This window comes from Rousettus aegyptiacus, unplaced genomic scaffold, assembly GCF_014176215.1.
Source record: "Rousettus aegyptiacus isolate mRouAeg1 unplaced genomic scaffold, mRouAeg1.p scaffold_m13_p_1, whole genome shotgun sequence".
NCBI lineage: Eukaryota > Metazoa > Chordata > Mammalia > Chiroptera > Pteropodidae > Rousettus > Rousettus aegyptiacus.
This window is the reverse complement of record NW_023416284.1, coordinates 99,356,289-99,375,292: the sequence shown is the minus strand read 5'-3', so window position 1 is coordinate 99,375,292 and position 19,004 is coordinate 99,356,289. Positions and strand designations below refer to the sequence as shown.

The 19,004-nt window shown below is 45.2% G+C and overlaps 1 protein-coding gene and 1 non-coding gene across 2 annotated transcripts; one reads left to right on the top strand and one right to left on the bottom strand.

The window, feature by feature from the left end:
* Positions 1-1,988: 1,988 nt before the first annotated feature.
* PRPH2 (peripherin 2) lies at positions 1,989-15,820 on the top strand. The gene is made up of 3 exons (XM_016128583.2): positions 1,989-2,584; positions 12,226-12,472; positions 15,349-15,820. Exons 1-3 carry the CDS (start codon positions 2,004-2,006, stop codon positions 15,559-15,561), a joined length of 1,041 nt encoding a protein of 346 aa, XP_015984069.1. The 5' UTR covers positions 1,989-2,003; the 3' UTR covers positions 15,562-15,820.
* LOC118606451 lies at positions 10,673-10,775 on the bottom strand. The gene has a single exon (XR_004952404.1). It is a non-coding gene; the product is annotated as a U6 spliceosomal RNA (small nuclear RNA).
* Positions 15,821-19,004: the final 3,184 nt, after the last annotated feature.

Genomic DNA, 19,004 nt, shown 5'->3' with positions numbered 1-19,004 from the left:
TACAATTAAAAACTCCTTGTGCTTATGTTCAAGCTGTTATGAAAAGTGGAGCTACCTAATCATTGGGAATGTGCATTTCAAATTTTAATAAAGATAAATAAATTATTCTCCCCAAAGTCTCCAGGAGTCTAAAGAAAACAAACAACCCAATTAAAAAGTGGACAAAAGTGCTGGTCAGACACTCCACCAAAGGAGATATATAGATGGTAAATAAGCATATGAAAAGATGCTCCACATCATATAACATTAGAGAAATGCAAATTAAAACAACAGTGAGAAACCACTACACACCTATTAGAATGGCTGAAATCCAGAACACTAACAACACCAAATGCTTCCAAGGGTGTGGAGCAACAGGAACTGCCATTCACTGCTGATGGGACTGCAAAATGGTACAGTTGCTTTGAAAGACAATTTGTCAGTTTTTTAAAAAGCTAAACATAGTCTTACCATAAATCCAGCAATTACATTTATAGGTATTTACCAAAATAAGAAACCTCTTAATAGGTGAATGGATAAACAAACAGTGGTATATCCATATAATGGAATATTATTCAACAATAAATAGAAATGAGCTATCAAGCCACAAAATGACGTGGAGGACCATGAAATGTGTATAGCTACGGGAAAGAAACCAGTCTGAAAAGTCTATATATTGTATGACTCCAACAATAAAACATTCTGGAAAAGGCAAAATTATAGAGATATTGGGTGCCCAGGGTTGGGCAAGGAAAAGAGGAGGAATGAGTAGATGGTTATCATTAGATCAGTGAAACTATTCTGTGTGATGTGATAATGGTGGATACAAGACATTACACATTTGGTTAAAACCCATAGAACCATACAACGCAAAGAGTTAACCTTAGTGTAAATTATGGGCTTAATAATTATAATGATGATGTATCAAAATTGGCTCATTGGTTTAACAAATGTACCACATCAATGCAACATAGTAATTATAAGGAAAATTGGTTGGAGAAAAGGAGTCCATAGGAGCTCTCTGCATTTTCTGTTTCGGTTTTTTTGTAAACCTAAAACTGCTTTAAGAAATAAAGTTTGTTAATTAAAAAAATTATAAAATTTACAGACTCATCAAACGTATATATCTTCCTTTCTACTATTTTTGTTTACACTGTCTGGTGACAGAATTTTTAAAAATGTTCAATCTGATGGATCAAGTTTCGTCTTTATTATTCTTTTAATTTGCCTTTTCTGCATTCTGCTCAGATTGAAAATCTTTTCCAGCTTGTTGAACTTTTGTTATAAATAGTTCTGTTTTATAAATCATCTGTTTCTGTCCTTTGCCTGTTTTTCCAGTTGATTGTTGATCTTTTGATTGTGGAATAGTGGGAGTTTAAAAATTATTTGCACATTAATTCCTTTTCTTACATGCAAATGTTTTCTTACAATTTGTTAATTGTTTTTCAACTTGGGTAATGGTATCTTTTGCCCACAGAAAGTTTGAAATTTTGAAAGAGTTTGGCCTGGAACCTTACTTCCAGAGAGACCTGTAATCTGAACCTGACCTCAGATTAAAGCCCATTCCTAGGGTCAGTCTTGTCTTTTTTGCTCCTGATTCTCCAAGCTGAACCCAGAGCGCTCTGCTCCAGTGTTTCCATGGAGGCTCCTTTTGAGCATGTTTTGAAACTGGCACAGCTTTATCTAATGGGATGAACCTGGCTAAAGAGATTAGCAAGATGTCTTGTGGGTTCCACTTTTAATCTGCAGGCTTCAAGCTGTTCCTTCTTGGCTGGGAAGGGAGCTGCAAAAACAACACCTGAGAGCTGGCTCCTCAGAGCTGCGACTCTGAGGCCCCTGCTACCACTACTGCTTTAACGGGGGTCCTGGCTAAGGAGCTCAACATGGGCAGCCCCCAGAGCAGCAACCTGCAGCTTGGACTGTCTGCACCCTTCTCAAAGCCTTGAGTCTTTAGGCCCTGGGCTCACTAAGGTCAGGAGTGGGAGCTGTGCTGGCAGAGGCTGCCTGGACCACACCCTGCAAGCATGGTGCTGCTTAAAGTCAAATTTGACCAGAAGAAGCGGGTCAAGTTGGCCCAAGGGCTATGGCTTATGAACTGGCTCTCCGTGTTGGCTGGCATCATCATCTTCAGCCTAGGGCTGTTCCTGAAGATCGAACTCCGGAAGAGGAGCGATGTGATGGATAATTCGGAGAGCCACTTCGTGCCCAACTCCTTGATAGGGATGGGAGTGCTGTCCTGTGTCTTCAACTCTCTGGCTGGCAAGATCTGCTATGATGCCCTGGACCCTGCCAAGTATGCCAAGTGGAAGCCCTGGCTGAAGCCATACCTGGCCATCTGCGTCCTCTTCAACATTGTCCTCTTCCTAGTGGCCCTCTGTTGCTTCCTCATGCGGGGCTCACTGGAGAGCACCCTGGCCCATGGGCTCAAGAATGGCATGAAGTACTACCGGGATACGGACACCCCTGGCAGGTGTTTCATGAAGAAGACCATCGACATGCTGCAGATTGAGTTCAAATGCTGTGGCAACAACGGCTTTCGGGACTGGTTTGAGATTCAGTGGATCAGCAATCGCTACCTAGACTTTTCCTCCAAAGAAGTCAAAGAGTGAGTGTCCTCCAGCCCCGGGGGCCGGGGCTATATTGGGGACATGGAAACCCAGTGCCTTTCCCTTCCCTCTGGTGCTCTCTGTGCACAACTCGTTATTGTGCGTGGGAGGCTGCATTCAGTTGGACCATATGAAATTGCTGATATTCTAACATTTTTTAACATATAAAGATGGTGACTTCATATGACTCAACCTAATGTTTGGCTAAGGTGGCAGGAAGGTGTCAAGTTATATAAGTTGTTTGGCTAGGAGTCCCCAGGGAGAGACCCAGCCAGGAATGTGTGTCTGCTTCATATAGTAGAAATGGGTCATTTAAAGATCACGTTATTTGGCTACTTGTTTCATTCATTCAAAGTACATGGATTCAGTTCCAGAAGCATAAGTTTCCTGGTTAGTTCCTTTGTTTTCCAACCTTTGGACCTTGAGCAGCCACTCTCAAGGTGTTTGTCCTTGGGGATGGTGAAAAGAGCAGAGGACAGGGCAGCCAGAAAGTCTAGGCCGTGGTTTTGACTCTGTTGTTAATTAGCTGGTGACCTTGGGTAAGCCACTTGCACACTGATACCTCACTTGCCCATTTTTAAAATAAAGACACTAGAACAGATAATCCTGGAGGTCACCTCCTAGCTCTGTTTAGAGCCTGGCATACTGCAGATGATCATTAAATGCCTGCTGGTGTTTACTTCTTAAATCATGATAGAGTAACGTGATAAAGTGTTTCTAAAGTATTCTTGGTATGTGGAAATATATCTGAGGTAGGATGTAGAGAGGTGTTGGTGAGAGAATCTCACCCTTTGAGCTAGAGATACAGCATGTGTGCTGACTCCAGCACGTTGCTCTCCCAATACACCCATCATCGTGAGTCTTGAGTCATTTAGGAAAGGGCAGCCTGTCCTGAGCCAGCAGCTCTCCCTCATCTCTTCTTTCTGTCCAACTCTACCCATCCCTGGCTGAGTGAGGCGTTTAGTTGATCATCCAGGTGGGTCTTCCTCTAAGTAAGGCTGGTGAGTCCAAGGGGCCTTGCACACAAGGTGCTGGCACATTGGTAGCAGGGCATGATTGAAGCCCAGATGACACCAATGAACCCCAGAACCTCGGATAGAAGGGAAGTCATATTGAAGGTCACTGCTAGGATCTTATTTTCTCTGTGGGTAGGGATTACTGCTACAAATCCCTAGTCAAGGAGAGGCTTGTAATCACTCTGCCCTTCCTAGGTGACCAGCCTGCAGCAGAACAAGGTGGCAAGTTGCACCAGGAAGGTGTAAAGCCCGAGGGACAAAGTGGAATTCCTCGGGATAGGGGCTGAGGCGTGGGGAGGGGGCGAAGCTGATGGTCAAACCAGCCTTTGTAAGCAGATGGGAGGGGGCTTTTCATCTTTTCCTGTTATTTAACTTGACGGCCTTCTGCACGGGGTCAGTCCTCAGACAGACTTTAAAATCTCTCTGTAATCCCCAAATCCCCTTTTGTCCCAGAGCAGAGAAATTCTCCAGGTTGCTCCACTTCCAAATGCCAGCATATCCGAATTTTCAGGCAAACATTAAGCTTGATCAAAACTGCCTCAGTGCTCCACACCAACTTATTAGCATGAAACTATCTTAATCCTCTGACTTAGAAAAAAGTATCTATTATACACAAAAAATATGATGAAAACATTAAGAGAAACAAAAACAGGAAAAGAAATCAAAGTCAGATTCTCATCCCTAGCTAATCAACTGCTTTCATTTTTTTTCACTGTTCAGTCTAGTGTTGTTAACATTTACATAATAACATAGTGTAATCATGGTATAAATACAATGGAGTGCTCAATTTTGTAATGTGATATAACATTTGCATAACATTCAAAGCAAAAACTTGATCACTTTTATTGAGATACAATTGACAAATAACATTGTGTAAGTTAAAGGTTTACATTGTATTGGCTTGACAGATTTATATATTGCAAAATGATTACCACCACAGCATTAGCTAACATCTGTATTATGTCACATAATTACTCTTCTTTTTAGCAGTGAGAACACTTAAGATCTAGTTTCTTAGCAACTTTTAAGTATATAATACAGTATTGCTAACAGTAGTTGCTATGTTGTACATTATATCCTCAGAACGTATTCATCTTAAACTAGAAGTTTGTATTCTTTGACCAGCATCTTTTCTTCCCTCCAGTCCTTGGGAACCACAATTCTAGTCTCCGTTTCTATGCATTTGGCTTTTTTTTTTTTTGGATTCCACATATAGGTGATCTCATACAGTATTTATCTAAAAACGATCATGTTTAATGATTGCATAATGTTCCACTGAACAAATGGACACACTTAGGCAGGCATTTAGGTTGCTCTTATTTATTCCTATTATAAATAACACCGCAGTAGGCATCTTTCGGGCTTTTCCTTCTCTCTGTCTCTGTCTCTTTCCTACTTCCCTTGGGCTAAATTTCCAAAACAGGAATTTTAGGATTGAAATTTGTATAACTGAAACGACTTTCTCCTTTCTGAAAACTTCAGTGTCATCACACCCCTGTGCTTCCATGGGTGCAGCGTGATAGGGTCACCTTCACAGAGAGAGGACCACATCATCTCATCGTTTCCCACAAACATTTGAATTATGATCAGTAGACAATACCCTTGAGAGAAGTGAGCCAAGTGAGGCTCCTCGGGGCTGAATTCACCTGCGGGACAGCGCTAGCACCGCCCTCATTTATAGGTGGAAAGAATAAACAAAGGAGTGAATGTGAAGACGTGACGTGCCACTTTCCCCCTTCCATCCAAAAATGCTAAAGTTTCTTCCTCTTCACCTCCTGTGTCCGCCCTCCTTGGAAGGATTAAGTTTACCTGACAAAGCCGACTCCCCAAATTCTCCCCTCCCAAAATAGAAGATGTATTTTTCTTTTTGAGATGCCAAGCATTGAGAAATGGTAAGAATTTACCTTTTTCTGGCTTTTCTCAGCTAGGAAATGCTGGACTAGGATTCTGAGGCAATAGAGGCAGGGAGAAGCAGGGCGGGGCCCAGCAGGAGGGCGGCGTGAGAGGGAGCAGTGTTATCTTTCATCAAGATCTTTTCAAAGGAATTCTCCTTGTTCTCTTCTCCCTACCAAGTTCCGAGGAGCCGGGAAAAGCCTTGACACTGAGGACTTTGGGAAGTGATCCTAGGAAGACCGAGCTGGTCAAAGGGTAGGAAGTCCGGAAAAATAATGCACCAGGATCCTCCAGAGGCACTGGTACTTGATCTGGGCAGTGTCTGGTGCCTTTGACTTCTGGGCATTTCTGCAGGCTCTGCCCCTGGAGCATTTCTTTCTATTCTGTGCAATGTACACCTCCCCGGACTGGGCTAGAGAAAGTTGAGTTCCTCACCCTCCGGCATTTCCAGTCAACTCTGGAGAGGAGAAGCTGAGTTCCTGAACTTCCAACCCCTATTCATGGCTTTAGCAAGCATGGGGGGTGGTCAGCTGGGGACATTTCTCAGGGGAATCTTTAAGATCAAGGACTGTTTCCTGAAGGGCCTGATTTGAACAACGAAATCAGGTAGAAACAAATCAAGATTTTTACAAGAATTATAAGCATTTTGGCCCCCTGTCCCAGGCAAGTAGCCCTGCAGTGGTACCCCACCTCCAGCCCGCCCATAGCTATGCTGCCAGGACATTTGGGAGGGGAAAAAGCCCTCATTTATTTGGCACAAAACCCCTCCTGGAGGCGGAGTGGAGGGCTGTAAATTCTTTAGGGGTTGTTATCTGTATTTTATAGATAAGAAATCTGAACCTCAGAGAAGTTAAGGGACATGCTTAACACCTCACGGCAGGAAAAGGGGTTAGGGTTTTTTAAAAGCTAGCTTTATTGAGATATAATTCACATACCGTACAACTCACCCATTGAAAGCGGGCAGTTCGATGGTTTCTGGTATATTCACAGAGTTGTGCAATGAATACTACAGTCAATTTTAGAACATTTTCATCACTTTGCAAAGAAACCCTGAAGCTTTTAGCTCTAGCGTTCACTCCCTAGCTTCTCGTGACTGTGCCCTAAGAAACCACCAATTCACTTTCTCTCTCTACAGCCTTCCTTGTTCTAGACATCTCATTTGAATAGAATCATATAATATTTGTCTTTTAGTATTTGTTTTTTTTCACTTAGCATAATGTCTTCAGAGTTCATCCGTGTTGTAGTATGTGTCAGAACTTCATTTCTTTTTTTTTTCTTTTTTTCTTTTTTTTTTTTTTTTTTTTAGGATTGAATAACCCTATTGTGTGGAGTGCCAGGTTTTAATTCTGCCCCTTCCACTCTACTGCGTCTGCTTCCCAGTGATGTTTAAGGGCGCCTTGTCCACATTTGGTGGTAAACGAACTTTGTTTTCTGACTGGCTGTAACGTCTAAGTCTCCAGACTCTTTTGGGAGACGGTGCCTCATCATCCTCTCTCTTCCTGTCCTTCTCTGTCTTGTTCTTCACTTCCTCCTCTAGAGGAACAGTGGAAGGTGTGGGCAGAGGGCGCAGGCTCAAAACATATCTGTGGATTATGATTGGATTTCAGCATTTCCGGGCTCAGATAATCACGAGGTGGCCCCACAGAAACCAGAAACGGGCTCCCTGTGGCCTGTGGGAAATGAACAGGTGTGTGTGCCTGTGCTCTGACCTCTCGTGTCTGTCTGTGTTTACCTTCTCACTCACCCCCCTGTCTGGGGGTCCTGGGGGCAGGTTGGTGTTTATATAAATAAACATTTCGTCTTTTTTATATCATCAAAGCAAATCCTGGGCATTGTTGCCCTTTACTTATAAATGCTTTAGGAGGCATTTCTAACAGATGAGGAGGGTTTGTTTGTTATTTTGCCTTTTTGTTTTTGTTTAACATAAACACAGTATCCCAACAAAATTAACATTAATATCGTCGAATACCCAGTAAGTGTTCAGTAGTCTCTGACAGCCTCGAAATCTCTTTTCCAGTAGGTTTGTTCAAATCAGGGTCCAAACTGAGCCCACACTTTGCACTTGGTTTCTTGGTCTCCCAAGTCTCCTTCCTCCACACGTTATCTTTTTCGCGCTGTGCGTGTCTTGGAGAAACTGGGCCATTTGTCCTGCAGAATTACCCTCGTTCTGGAATTGCAGCCAAGTGGTGTCATCTAACTTGTTCTTCGGTCCTCTGTATTTCCCTGTGAGCCAGCAGTCAGGGCTGAGGTGTGACTGGATTCAGGTTCAATTCGGACAAGAACACCTCCTAGGGGGCTGCTCTGGGCATCTTACTGCATCGCACCAGGAGGGACCTGAGGCCTTTGGCCTGCTAACGTCAGTTCCTTCAATGTTTCCTCCTGTTTTTAGGATGAGCAGAGTTTCAGTGTCGTGGAGTAACAGGCAGAACATAAAGGAGCTCAGATACCTCAGAACCAGGAACTGTCAGCCAGGAAGGCCTGGCTTGGGGCCCTCGGACTAAGGGAGAAGTTGGCACCAAACTCTTTCACATTACCATCCTGCCAGGGACCCCAGAGGCTGTAGCTACCTGCTTACACTTCCTGAACAGTTTAAAGACACCTCAAGAAGTCTAGACCTTAGCTAGAAGCTCCCTGAGGACAGGGCTGTGTCTTCTGCTTAAGTCCTCCCTCACCACTGCAGGAGTTTAAATCCAGTGCCATGCTTCTCTCGCTTAGGCCTGCTTCCACTTCTGGAAGTGTACTTGCCCTTCTAATAAAACTTTTAGTTTCTACTATAAAATAAAAAAAGATATAAAGATTAAAAAAAATCTTCAAAGAAATACTGATACTGCACTTGCTGTATACCAGGTGCTCTGTGTATATTATCTTATTTAATCTCCACCACATCCCTGTCAGGTACTTATATTGTCATTTCTCAGATGAGAAAACTGAGGCTCACAGAGGCCGAGCTCATTGCCGAGGCTCCAGAGCTGCCGTGCAGCTAGCATTCAGTTGGAGACTGACTCACACTATCAGTTATACTCCTGCCTCCCTCCTCTCCCCTGCCCTGCTCATTTACATATGGCTTTCTTTATTAATTTATTGATTCGCTGGCTAAATTATGTTGATTTTGCTAGGAAAACTACGACGTGATGATTTTCCTGAGTCATATGTGGCTTGGGTATGGGAGACAGGGCTAAAACACAGGACTTGACTTAATCGAGACCCTTATAAGCCCTAGTGAGCCCTGAGCAGAGTGAGATTTGTAGCCTGGGAAATACTCTTGTTATAAATAGCCAGCTCATCACCTAAGGAGCTCTCCTCTGCCTGGCTTTGTCTTAAGAGGGTGAGTCAGGCCTTAATCTGTGGTTGGAACCAGGGCAAACACTGAGTAAACAAGATGATGGTTCTAGGGGGAGGGAAGGCTTGTTCTAGAGGTATAACCCCAAGAGGTCCCAGGCTGCGGCCCAGGGAAGACCCAACTTCCAACAAAGCAGGACTGCCTCCCCCATACTGACCTACCTGGGCCCTGTCCTGAGGGAAATCGTTGTCTGAGGAAGGAGACAGTCCTGCCCTTTGACCAGTAGGGTGGCTTCTCCACTGGGGGAGGCTGACGCAAGGTGAGTTAGGGAGATGGTAGCTGCCCAGACCAGCTCATAGACTGAAGACAGCTCAGAGCCTCTGCTGGCCTCTGTCCACACAACTGCAGGCCAGGCCCTCATTTCAGGTACCTACATAGTATGTATGAGGCAGGTCTGCAGGTTTTATCCCAGCTTAGGGACTCCTGGAAAGTGAGTAAGGAGAGATGATGATAGACAGGACAGAGTTGCTGGCACAGGAACGGGGAGGGAACTCATACTTTCCTAGGAAGTTTAACTAGAAAAGCCAGCAGGCAGGGAATATCTAAGAGACACTGAGGAAACTTTGAAGGTAGGAGAAACCAACTGCTGTGGGCCACTTCCTGTGTGGCTTTGGGTGAGGCCTCGCTCTGCTCTGGGCCCCACTTCCTGCTCTGCAGAAAGATCTAGTGCTTTGCAAGGTCCCACCCAGATGGCCTTAAGTGAGGAGGATCCTACATTGTCTGAGGGCCTAGGTCAAGTGCATTCCTTGCATTGTCTCATTTAAACCTCTCCAGAGCCCTGAGGGGAGTATGTGGTTATTCTTAACTCACATGGGTCCAGGGAGATGCATTGAATGGAGATCAAAAATGTGAGATCTGCTCACAAATGAAGATGTGAGATACTTTCTCCATAAGAATATTAGGAACAGCCCAGCTGGGATATTGTGCTGGTGAGAATGGGCTCAAGGGACAGTTCACAGGTCAGGAAGAGGGATGAACAGCATTTGAGTTTGGAGACCCTTAGTCTTGAGGTTGTCATTTTGGGGTTGTCCTGAATTGCAAGACTGCTGTCTGCTCGCTTGTGCTGAGGGTGCTGGCCCCTCGAGAAGGGGGTGGTTTGCAGTCAGTAGGGCTCCAGCAAAAACTTCAGTAGCAGCCACCTCTGTCAGTCAACAAATGTCTGAGAGTCCCCACCGCTGGTGGTGGTGAGCTCTGTTCTCACAAAAGGCGCTAACGGCTTCTCCACAGTTGGCAGAGCCCATGCCACCGTTTGCAAGTGACTGCTCCCCAGAAATGTGCTGTGGTGTGTCCCATTGTCACAGCTGCTTCCTGAGGTCATGCAGAGCTCTCAGGAAGGCTCTCACTCTGAACTCCGCCCCTCCTGGCCCATCAGCCCATGCTTTAAGCACTTCCTGTATACCTGGCATTCTTCTAAGCCTTTTATACGCATATTCCTTCATATGACCCTCATGACAACCCTATTTTACAGATGAGGAAGCTGAGGCCTAGAGAGGTTATGGGACTTGTCCAGAAGGATAAACTGGTAGTAAATCCAGGCAGTCCTACTCTCACTCCCTGTGCACTCAGAGTCACCTGTTTCTTGAGCAGTGGGTCCTGTTCATGAAGTGGAGGTCAGAGACTGCAGGGCATGTAGAAATATGGTCACCATAACCCAGGCAAGGATTGTTCTGGAACCAAGGAGACCACATTGTGCAGAGCCTTCCTAAAGTCTTAGTCATATTGGACAGCAAAGGACAATTTACTAAAAAGGCACTACAAATGGATTCTTTATATATATATATATACATATATATATATACATATATATGTATATATATATATTTCAAATTTTATTAAGTAAAAATATGGACTGTTTCATGAATTTGCATGTCATCTTTGCTCAGGGGCCATGCAATTCTTCTCTGCAGGAATGCCTCTTCTGGGAATTTACCCTCTAGATAGATTCACAGTATGCCAGATGACATACATTCATATTTGTATTAACAGGAGACTGGGAAACCCCAATGGTCCACTTTAGAGAAGTGGACAGCACCCCATGGACCAACTGCACAAAGGGGCTACCATGCAGCTCACTGAAAACCTGAGAATACTCCCTACTGACTGATATAAAAAAATATTTAAGATATTGCTAAGGGTAAAAAGAACAGTTCAAGAAAGTATGTATATAATGCTACTTTTGGGGTTTAAAAAAACGGAAGAAAAAGAAAACCAGGAAGAGTAATTACATTTGCAGGGTCTGTGCTTGCTTGTCCATACATGAAAGTTCTTCGGAAGGACAGACAGAGGTGGCCACAGTGGTGGGACTCGGAGGTCCAGGGACAAGAATGAGTGGGAAACCCTTTTGTATTAAGCAGATTTTATTTAGAAGCTTAAAATGGACAACTCTTTTTAGTTATCATTTCAATGAACATTGTTGAAAACAATTTCTATTTTAAACAATTACAGGCTTTTTATTCTTGTGATATAAAAGTCTGCTGCTCTAATGGATGCATTATTCATATGCAACTTAAAAAAAACCTTTTTACTCAAGATAACATACATATAGTCAGTCAAGTGGGCAAATCTTAAGTATGCAGTTTGATGGATTTTGACACATAAAGATGCCTAGGTCGCCTAGCTTAGGTCAAGTAGAACATATCCAGCCTGCCTGATGTGGGTGGGCGGGGAGACCTTTCACTGTGAAGATGTCTGTCCCTTTTGAATTCCGAACCCACATAAATGTATGATGTACTCTAACCAATTCTATACATTAATATAGAATGCAAAAGTTACCTGGGCCGCATCCTTTTAGGTGAGCAAGGAGCTCCCACCTGGCTGGGGACAGAGTTCACTGAGGAAGGTGAACCGCCTGTCTCATTCCCCGCCCCGGCACAGGCCCTGGGTAGGAGCGAGCCTTCTGGAAACATCTATTGAGCAGAAGTGATCTGGCCAGAGGAGGCCTTGGTTCCCAGTGACCTGAAAGGGGGAGATTAGGTTGGAGCGGGGGTTGGGGGCTGAAGGCTGTTGGTCAGGATGGCTAGGCAGAGCCTTGTCCCATGGTCACTGCCTGTCCTGCTGCACTTCCGACTAGCAGAACTCACTGCATGCCAGGACCTGGTAGCACACTGAGAGTCTAGATGACCTCTAGATTCCCTGTTTACTTGCTTCTTGGTTTATCACCTGTCTAAACCCTGTAGAACATAAGCTCCAGGAACATAGGGGCATTGGCTCTCCAAGGTTACTGCTCTGTCTCCAGTGCCTAGAACAGTGGCTGGCACATAGTAACTGTGCAGCAAGTATTTATTGCAAAAGCGAATGAATGAATATCATAGCTTTTCAGAAGTAGGGGATGGGAGGAACTAAGACCTGGCGGGAAGTCGGAGACGCCCCTCTCAAGCTGTTTCTCTTCCAGTCGCATCAAGAGCAACGTGGACGGGCGGTACCTGGTGGATGGCGTCCCATTCAGCTGCTGCAACCCCAACTCACCGCGGCCCTGCATCCAGTACCAGCTCACCAACAACTCAGCGCACTACAGCTACGACCACCAGACAGAGGAGCTGAACCTGTGGGCCCGTGGCTGCAGGGCCGCCCTGCTGCGCTACTACAGCAGCCTCATGAATTCCATGGGTGCTGCCGTGCTGCTTGTCTGGCTCTTAGAGGTAGGCCCCAGGCCAACAGGGCAGGATGTGGGAGCCGCCTGCTCAGTTCAGAGTTATTGGGGGCTGAGGGAGGGGCAGGAGCCAGGCCTGGCGTGCATGCCTCTTTCCTCGAAACCAACCGTCCGCTCAGCTGTGGGTCAGGCAGACTTGGACTTGAACCTGAGCATCTCCACTTTTGTTTGTTTGTTTGCTTTTGTCTTATCACTTCAAAAAATAATTTGAGTGAAATTTATGGGACATAAAATTAACCATTTTCAAGTGAACAATTCAATAGCATTATTACATTCACGATGGTGTGCAGCCGCCACCCCTGTCTAGTTCCCAAACGCTTCCATCACCTCCAAAAAAAACCTCACACCCATTGAGCAGCCACTCCCCACTTCCCTTCCCCACATTCCTTGGCAGCCTCCAATCTATAGTCTGTCCTCGTGGATTCATCTATTCTGGACATATATAAATGAAATCATGTAATAGGTGACCTTCTGTGTCTGTCTAGCTGCTTTCACTTTGCATATTTTGGAGGTTTATCCTGTGCCTCCACTTTTTGAGTCTGTGGTCTTGGAAAGTTGTTTAACCTCTTTGTTGTTTGGGGCTGATGACACTTAGCCTTGGGACCATCGAGAGGCAGCAGGAGATAATATATATGGGTGAACATTCAGTAAATGGGAGCTATTTGGATTCGTGTTTTTCTCGAGATGCTGGTCGCCACTTACCTGTTATTCTCATTATTTGTGGCTTCATCTTATCTCAGCTGTAAAGTTTAATTCGTCTCAGTAGCTAGAGAGCTTGGAATGCAGCAAGCCCTCAGTGAATGTGCTGAATGCATTTACTGAGATTTCGCAAACTTACCTTGTGCAGGGCGCTGTCCTGGGTGCTGAACTAGAACGTGTGTTAGTGAGTGGTAGACCAAGGTGGCACAGAGGGTGACTCAGGGGCTCCTGCTTTGAGCTGACAGCCGAACATCCAGAGTCCAAAATCCAAGTGCACAAAATCAGAAACATTAGGTGGAGAAACTTTTTCCAGCAGAGAAGATTCACTGAAAGTTTCCCTTCAGTAAGTCTCTCTCTTAGTGCTATGGAAATTCTCACGCAGCGGTGCCCTTGGCTGAGATGCGCCACTTCTAACTCACCACATCACGCCAGAGGGACTGTACTCCCTGGGGGGTGGGGTGGAGGGGTAGGGAAGGTGGGCTTCTTTCAATGTTGAGACAAACACAAGCGTATTCATGAAGACTTATTGGTTATTGACTCCTTGAGGCAGTCTTGGGATTGAGTGGGTAGAATTAGGAGAGAAGCTTACTGCTAGAAGGTTGGCAGGTCATGTCCCTGGAAGGTAACAGAAGTCAGTTGGAAAATGGAGGTCTATTGGCTGCCTCTCGGTTTATCCATTTCTCCAGGAATCTAGGTGCTGTATTAGATGAGAACCAGCTCACTGTGAACAGGGAGCTTGAATGCCCCTGACTTTTACTCAAGGACTGTAGTGGGCAGAGCTTTGTGAGAGGCATGAGGGTGGCTGGGCTAAGATAGGATTCTGCCCTGAGCCTCATCCTCCCGAGCTTCACATTCCAGTTAAGAGATGACATCTAACTCATGAACCTAAGGGAGGACCATTAACAAGTGCAAAACTCATAGTGCAGCAGTGGGCCTCCCTCAGGAAAGCAAGATGGGATCACAGTGGGTGCCCGCACACCAGAAGGACTTCCAGGAGGAGGTGAGTCTTTCCACTGTAAAAATATCAAACTTTCAATTGACAATAACAAAAACCTAAAACTCTATTAGTTACCATTATCATCTACTACCATAATTATAAAATGCCCCCAGAGCATTCATTCAACAGATGTTTACTGACCTTACCCACTGCCCGGTGCTGTTTTAGGGGCTGGAATACTGGGTGAACAAGATGGGTCAGGATCATCCTTGCCTTCAGGGGGCAGACATTCTCCATTAGCAGGCCTAGTCCTCTCATAGAGTTTGCTGTACAATAAAAAGAGCAGTAAAAGAGAGCAAACCAAGAATTTGTGGAGAAACAAGTGGCTAACACAATACATTACTAGGAAAGTGAAAACAATACTTACCATGCTGACTAATAACTGATTATAGCTGATGTTTCTATGTGCACCAGGTGCCACTGAAGTGTCACAGCATGCACATCAGGCAGGCAAAATCCACGAGCCAGATAAGTAAAGGGGTTTCCTTGTCACAGGGGTTTCCTGGCTGAGTGCCAGGGCTGGGGTTCAAACCCAGGCATTTTGGGACTTGAGTCTGTCCTAGTGACTGCTGGTGAAAATATCCGAACAAATCACTCCCTCATGCCCACACTACTCGAGATAATGGAAGTAGAGAAAACCACATGTCCTATGGCTTGCAGAAAAGGAGGTCACTTTTTAACTTTGTCCAGAAAATAGTTACTGAACATCCAGTATGTGCCCAACAATGTTAGGAACTGGGGCAGGGGACACAGGGAGAAGGAGCTTAGGACTAATGCCCCCAGGAGAGGAGACCTGAGGAAGGGGAGGGAGAATGAGAAGCAGGGCGCTCACTGAGGGCTGAAGCTGAATTAACAAGTGAATGTGAAGGGGAACAAAGCTCTAGGCAGAGAAAACAGTGAATGGTAAAGACTGGGGAAGAGAAAGGCTGGAGTGCCTGTGGGATCTGAAGAAGCCCAGGGTGGTGGAAAGAGAGGTGAATAGGGTGGGAGATGAGGCTGGATGGAGGCAGGTATCCTGAGAGCCAGGGCCAGGCTGGTGGGCGGGCCCTCACCAACCCAGACTCACCAGAGCCCACTTCACTTGACAGGCTAGTGGCTCCCATAAGTTCCTAATAGCCCCTACTCTCAGCTACTTCTCCCAGATCTCTAATTCTCCTCTCCCACACCAGGTGACTATCACAATTGGGCTGCGCTACCTGCACACGGCACTGGAAAGTGTGTCCAACCCCGAAGACCCTGAGTGTGAAAGTGAGGGCTGGCTCCTGGAAAAGAGCGTGTCGGAGACCTGGAAGTCCTTTCTGGAGAGCTTGAAAAAGCTGGGCAAGAGTAACCAGGTGGAAGCTGAGGGTGCAGATGCAGGCCAGGCCCCAGAAGCTGGCTGATGGCCCTGGGGCCCCCTCCTCTCTTGAACACTGAGAAGTAGTGGACTCTACAAAAGGCGGATGGATGCCCCCCTTGTCCAATCTAAATCTTCTGAGGAGGGCGGCCATCTTACAAAGACTCTTCTTGATGGTGAGATTGAAAGTTTAGGGTTCTTAAAAACATTTGGCAAACATTTATGGAATGACTGACTCAAAATGTGAGTGAATGAGCATCCCCCGAGGTCCACTGCCCTAGGACATGCCCTCATGGTGGACTCAGGTCTCGGTGGATGACTATACCCGCAACTTGTCTCTCTTACAGCACCTGAATTCGGTTCCACTCTGAGGCTACTGGCCACTTGGCTGTTCCCCTTTGATGAGTTTTCCATTATGAGCTCCAAGTTGCTTCATTCTATATCCAAAGTGTCACTAGGTGCATAAGCAGGAGTCTGAAAAAATGTACTGGCCATGTTGTCATTTTTTTAAAAAATGGCAAGTTGACAGGTCAGCTATTTTATTTGTTTAAAGGGGGAAGGTGGGAGACAGTTATACTCTTCCAAGAGTAATGGACTCTCCAAAGAACTGAGGGCTCGAAGGAAGAATCCTTCAACCATGGGGCAAGAGAACTTAGGTAGAGAATTATTTCCCCCTAGTGAACGTGCAGTTAAAGGCCTGTGTTTGTGTCATATTCACGTGCCCTTGCTTAACCTGAAGTGAGCTATGGGCTGAGGAAGTCAAGTTGTTAGCATATTCCAGCAACTTTCACCCCTGAAAGGGTTGGGCGACCTCCTTCGACTCCTCTGTGGAAGCACTGGTTAGATGGTTGCCCTTCTGTAGAAGAGGAGCAACGATCAGACAGGAGTCAATCCTTTGGAGACCAGGCCTCACCTCTTGGTGGGCCCAGGGATGCCCACACATGTGGCCGTGACAGCCTCTATGGGCAATACTGATTGTCTACAGTGGAAGGCAGAGTCCCCTGGGAGCTCCTTCCTGTTTCTTTCCCCAGATACCCATCTTTCAAGGCAATATTTCTGGATTGCCTCTGCATTAAAGAAGATTCTTCGAGACATCCCTTCTTTCTGAGCTAACAACTATAAGAGTTTTCAGTTCCTTCAGGAAAAAGACAAAGGAAGCTTTTATAGTTGAAGGAAAGAACGATTTCACTACTGTCCTGTTTTCAGTGTGGAGAAAATAAGCCGTTTGGTGCTGCCTGGGGTATGTTCTGGGGCTCTAACTCTCCCAGGCTTAAGACCAGATCGAAGATGTTTGGACACTGTCAGACTTTGGTACCAGGTTTTATTTGACTTGAATCAATCCTTGAGGTCAAGGAATGACCCACACTGAAAACGCTGAGGGAGTCAGCCACCTCTGATGAGGGTCCTGGAGCTCTCTTCCCTATTAAGAATGCTGAGAACCATCATGAAAATGCTGCTCTAGGCCCAGATGTGTAACTATGCTGTTAACAACTGTACAATAGACATTAAAAATTATACTGTATGAAAATAACTTTTGTGTATTGTATGAAAATGCCTGTCTTAGCCTATTTGTTTGTATCACAGGATCCCCAACTCTAAGAGTTTTTAACAAAATGAAACCTGACACTGAAAGGAAGCACTGTTAGTGATCAGGGTACCTGTGTTTTAACAGCATGGGAGTCACCTCTCTCCCTCTTGCTCTTACCTTCAAGAACAGTATTAGGTTATCTAAATAATCTGTGTTTGCTAGTTTGGACCAGGACAATGCAGGGCGAGTGACTATAACAGGTCTTCTCAGGGAGCCAGGTAGTTACCAGAGAAAGCTGGCCCACCTCTTTGGTCATCTACCAGTGCCCAGCAAGACTCTGGTACCAAGTCCTTCCTTGTGTCTAACCTCAGTCTTTCCTTGGGCCAGTGCAAATCATTTCACCCAAGGGACTCAGCCAGTTTTCAAAGTCCTGCCAGCCTAGCCCTAGTGTAGCATGAGAGCTTTTATTTTTAAAACTCCATAGTGAAGAAACAGGGACTAGCTTATTCTGAACTTTAAGCAAGAAGGGTATCCTAGAATTTGTGGCCTCAGCTCATGAGCCCATAGCCTCTTGCAACACTTTCAAGCCCAGGACTGAGGCACCAGCAAATAAACCCTCAATAACCTCAATCAGGTTAATAAGATTAGGTGCTTGCTCTGCACACTGCCCTGCCCCTCCTTGCCCAGGGACCTGTAATGCTAGGCCAGCAGGTTTGCAGCTTAGCTAGGGACTAGAGGACCAAGATAATTAGGGCCTCTGACCTGCTATACTAGATGAAAAGATGGCTCCTAGTAGCAGTGCAGCACTGTGTTAGTAACAGGAATATAAAGGAATACTATGAAAATTCAGGGAGGGGATGCCTTCCCAGTCTTCAGTGGACTTGACATTGGCTTTAAAGGAGGATACATTAGTCCTTAACTCCTAATGGCACTGTCTTGTCCTCCAGAGGATAAGTATAAACAGCAAAGTTAATGATGTATAAGGATGGCGCAGAGTAGATTAAGCTATAAAGGACTACCCCTAGCTATTTACCCAAGGGGAATGAAAACAGGGCCACACAAAAACCTATATATGAATGTTTATAGTGGCTTTATTCATAATTACCAAAATCACCCAAATATCCTTCACCTGGTAACTGCCTAAGCATCACCGAGTGATGCAAACACAAGATAAAGGGAACATGTGTTGGTATTTCGTGTAAATTCATCTGCTGTATCTGCAGAATAAAATGATTCAGTAACCAAAAGGAACATGGATGACTCTCAAATGCATTAGTTTTCCTATTGAGAGAAGCCAGACTCAAAAAGCTACAAAAGGTATATTTATATAACATCTGGAAGTGGCTAGACAAAAACACAGAATAAGATTAGTGGTTACCAGGGGTCAGGATGGGTAAGGTGACCATAAAGGGGCACGAGAGAACTTGGGGAGTGATGCAACTATTCTAGTTCTTGACTGTTCTGATTGTTAACCAACTATATGCATTTGTCAAATGCATAAAACTGCCCACTAAAAAGGGTTAATTTATTTGTAAACTTCAAAAAACCTGACTTAAATAAGAATAGGCTAGAGGAAGAGGTGTATCAGAGGGCTTAAGGAGTTCTGGAACTGATGACAGTAGGACCTGGGAAGGGAGGACTCTGGAAGCAGCATTAACCATCGGGATACAGAAAGCGCAATGGAAATCTTGCTTTTCCAGTTTGATGCTTTCCTTTTAGGAGGATTTTTAAAAGCACAGCAGAGTTCTTGTAGGCAATGCTTCCCCTGCAAACACAGGATGTGGGTCCCTTTCTACATGTGTCTCTCCCAAGTGGAAAGTGTCTGGGGAGGTGTAAGAACAAGGATCTGGAGATCATCAGGTAAGGACAAGCAAGAAAGGTTTAAACTAGGAGATGTCTTGGAGTGTGGAAAGACTTCAGGTACCGTTTCCTTAGTGATTTGAGGTCCATGATTCAGAAAG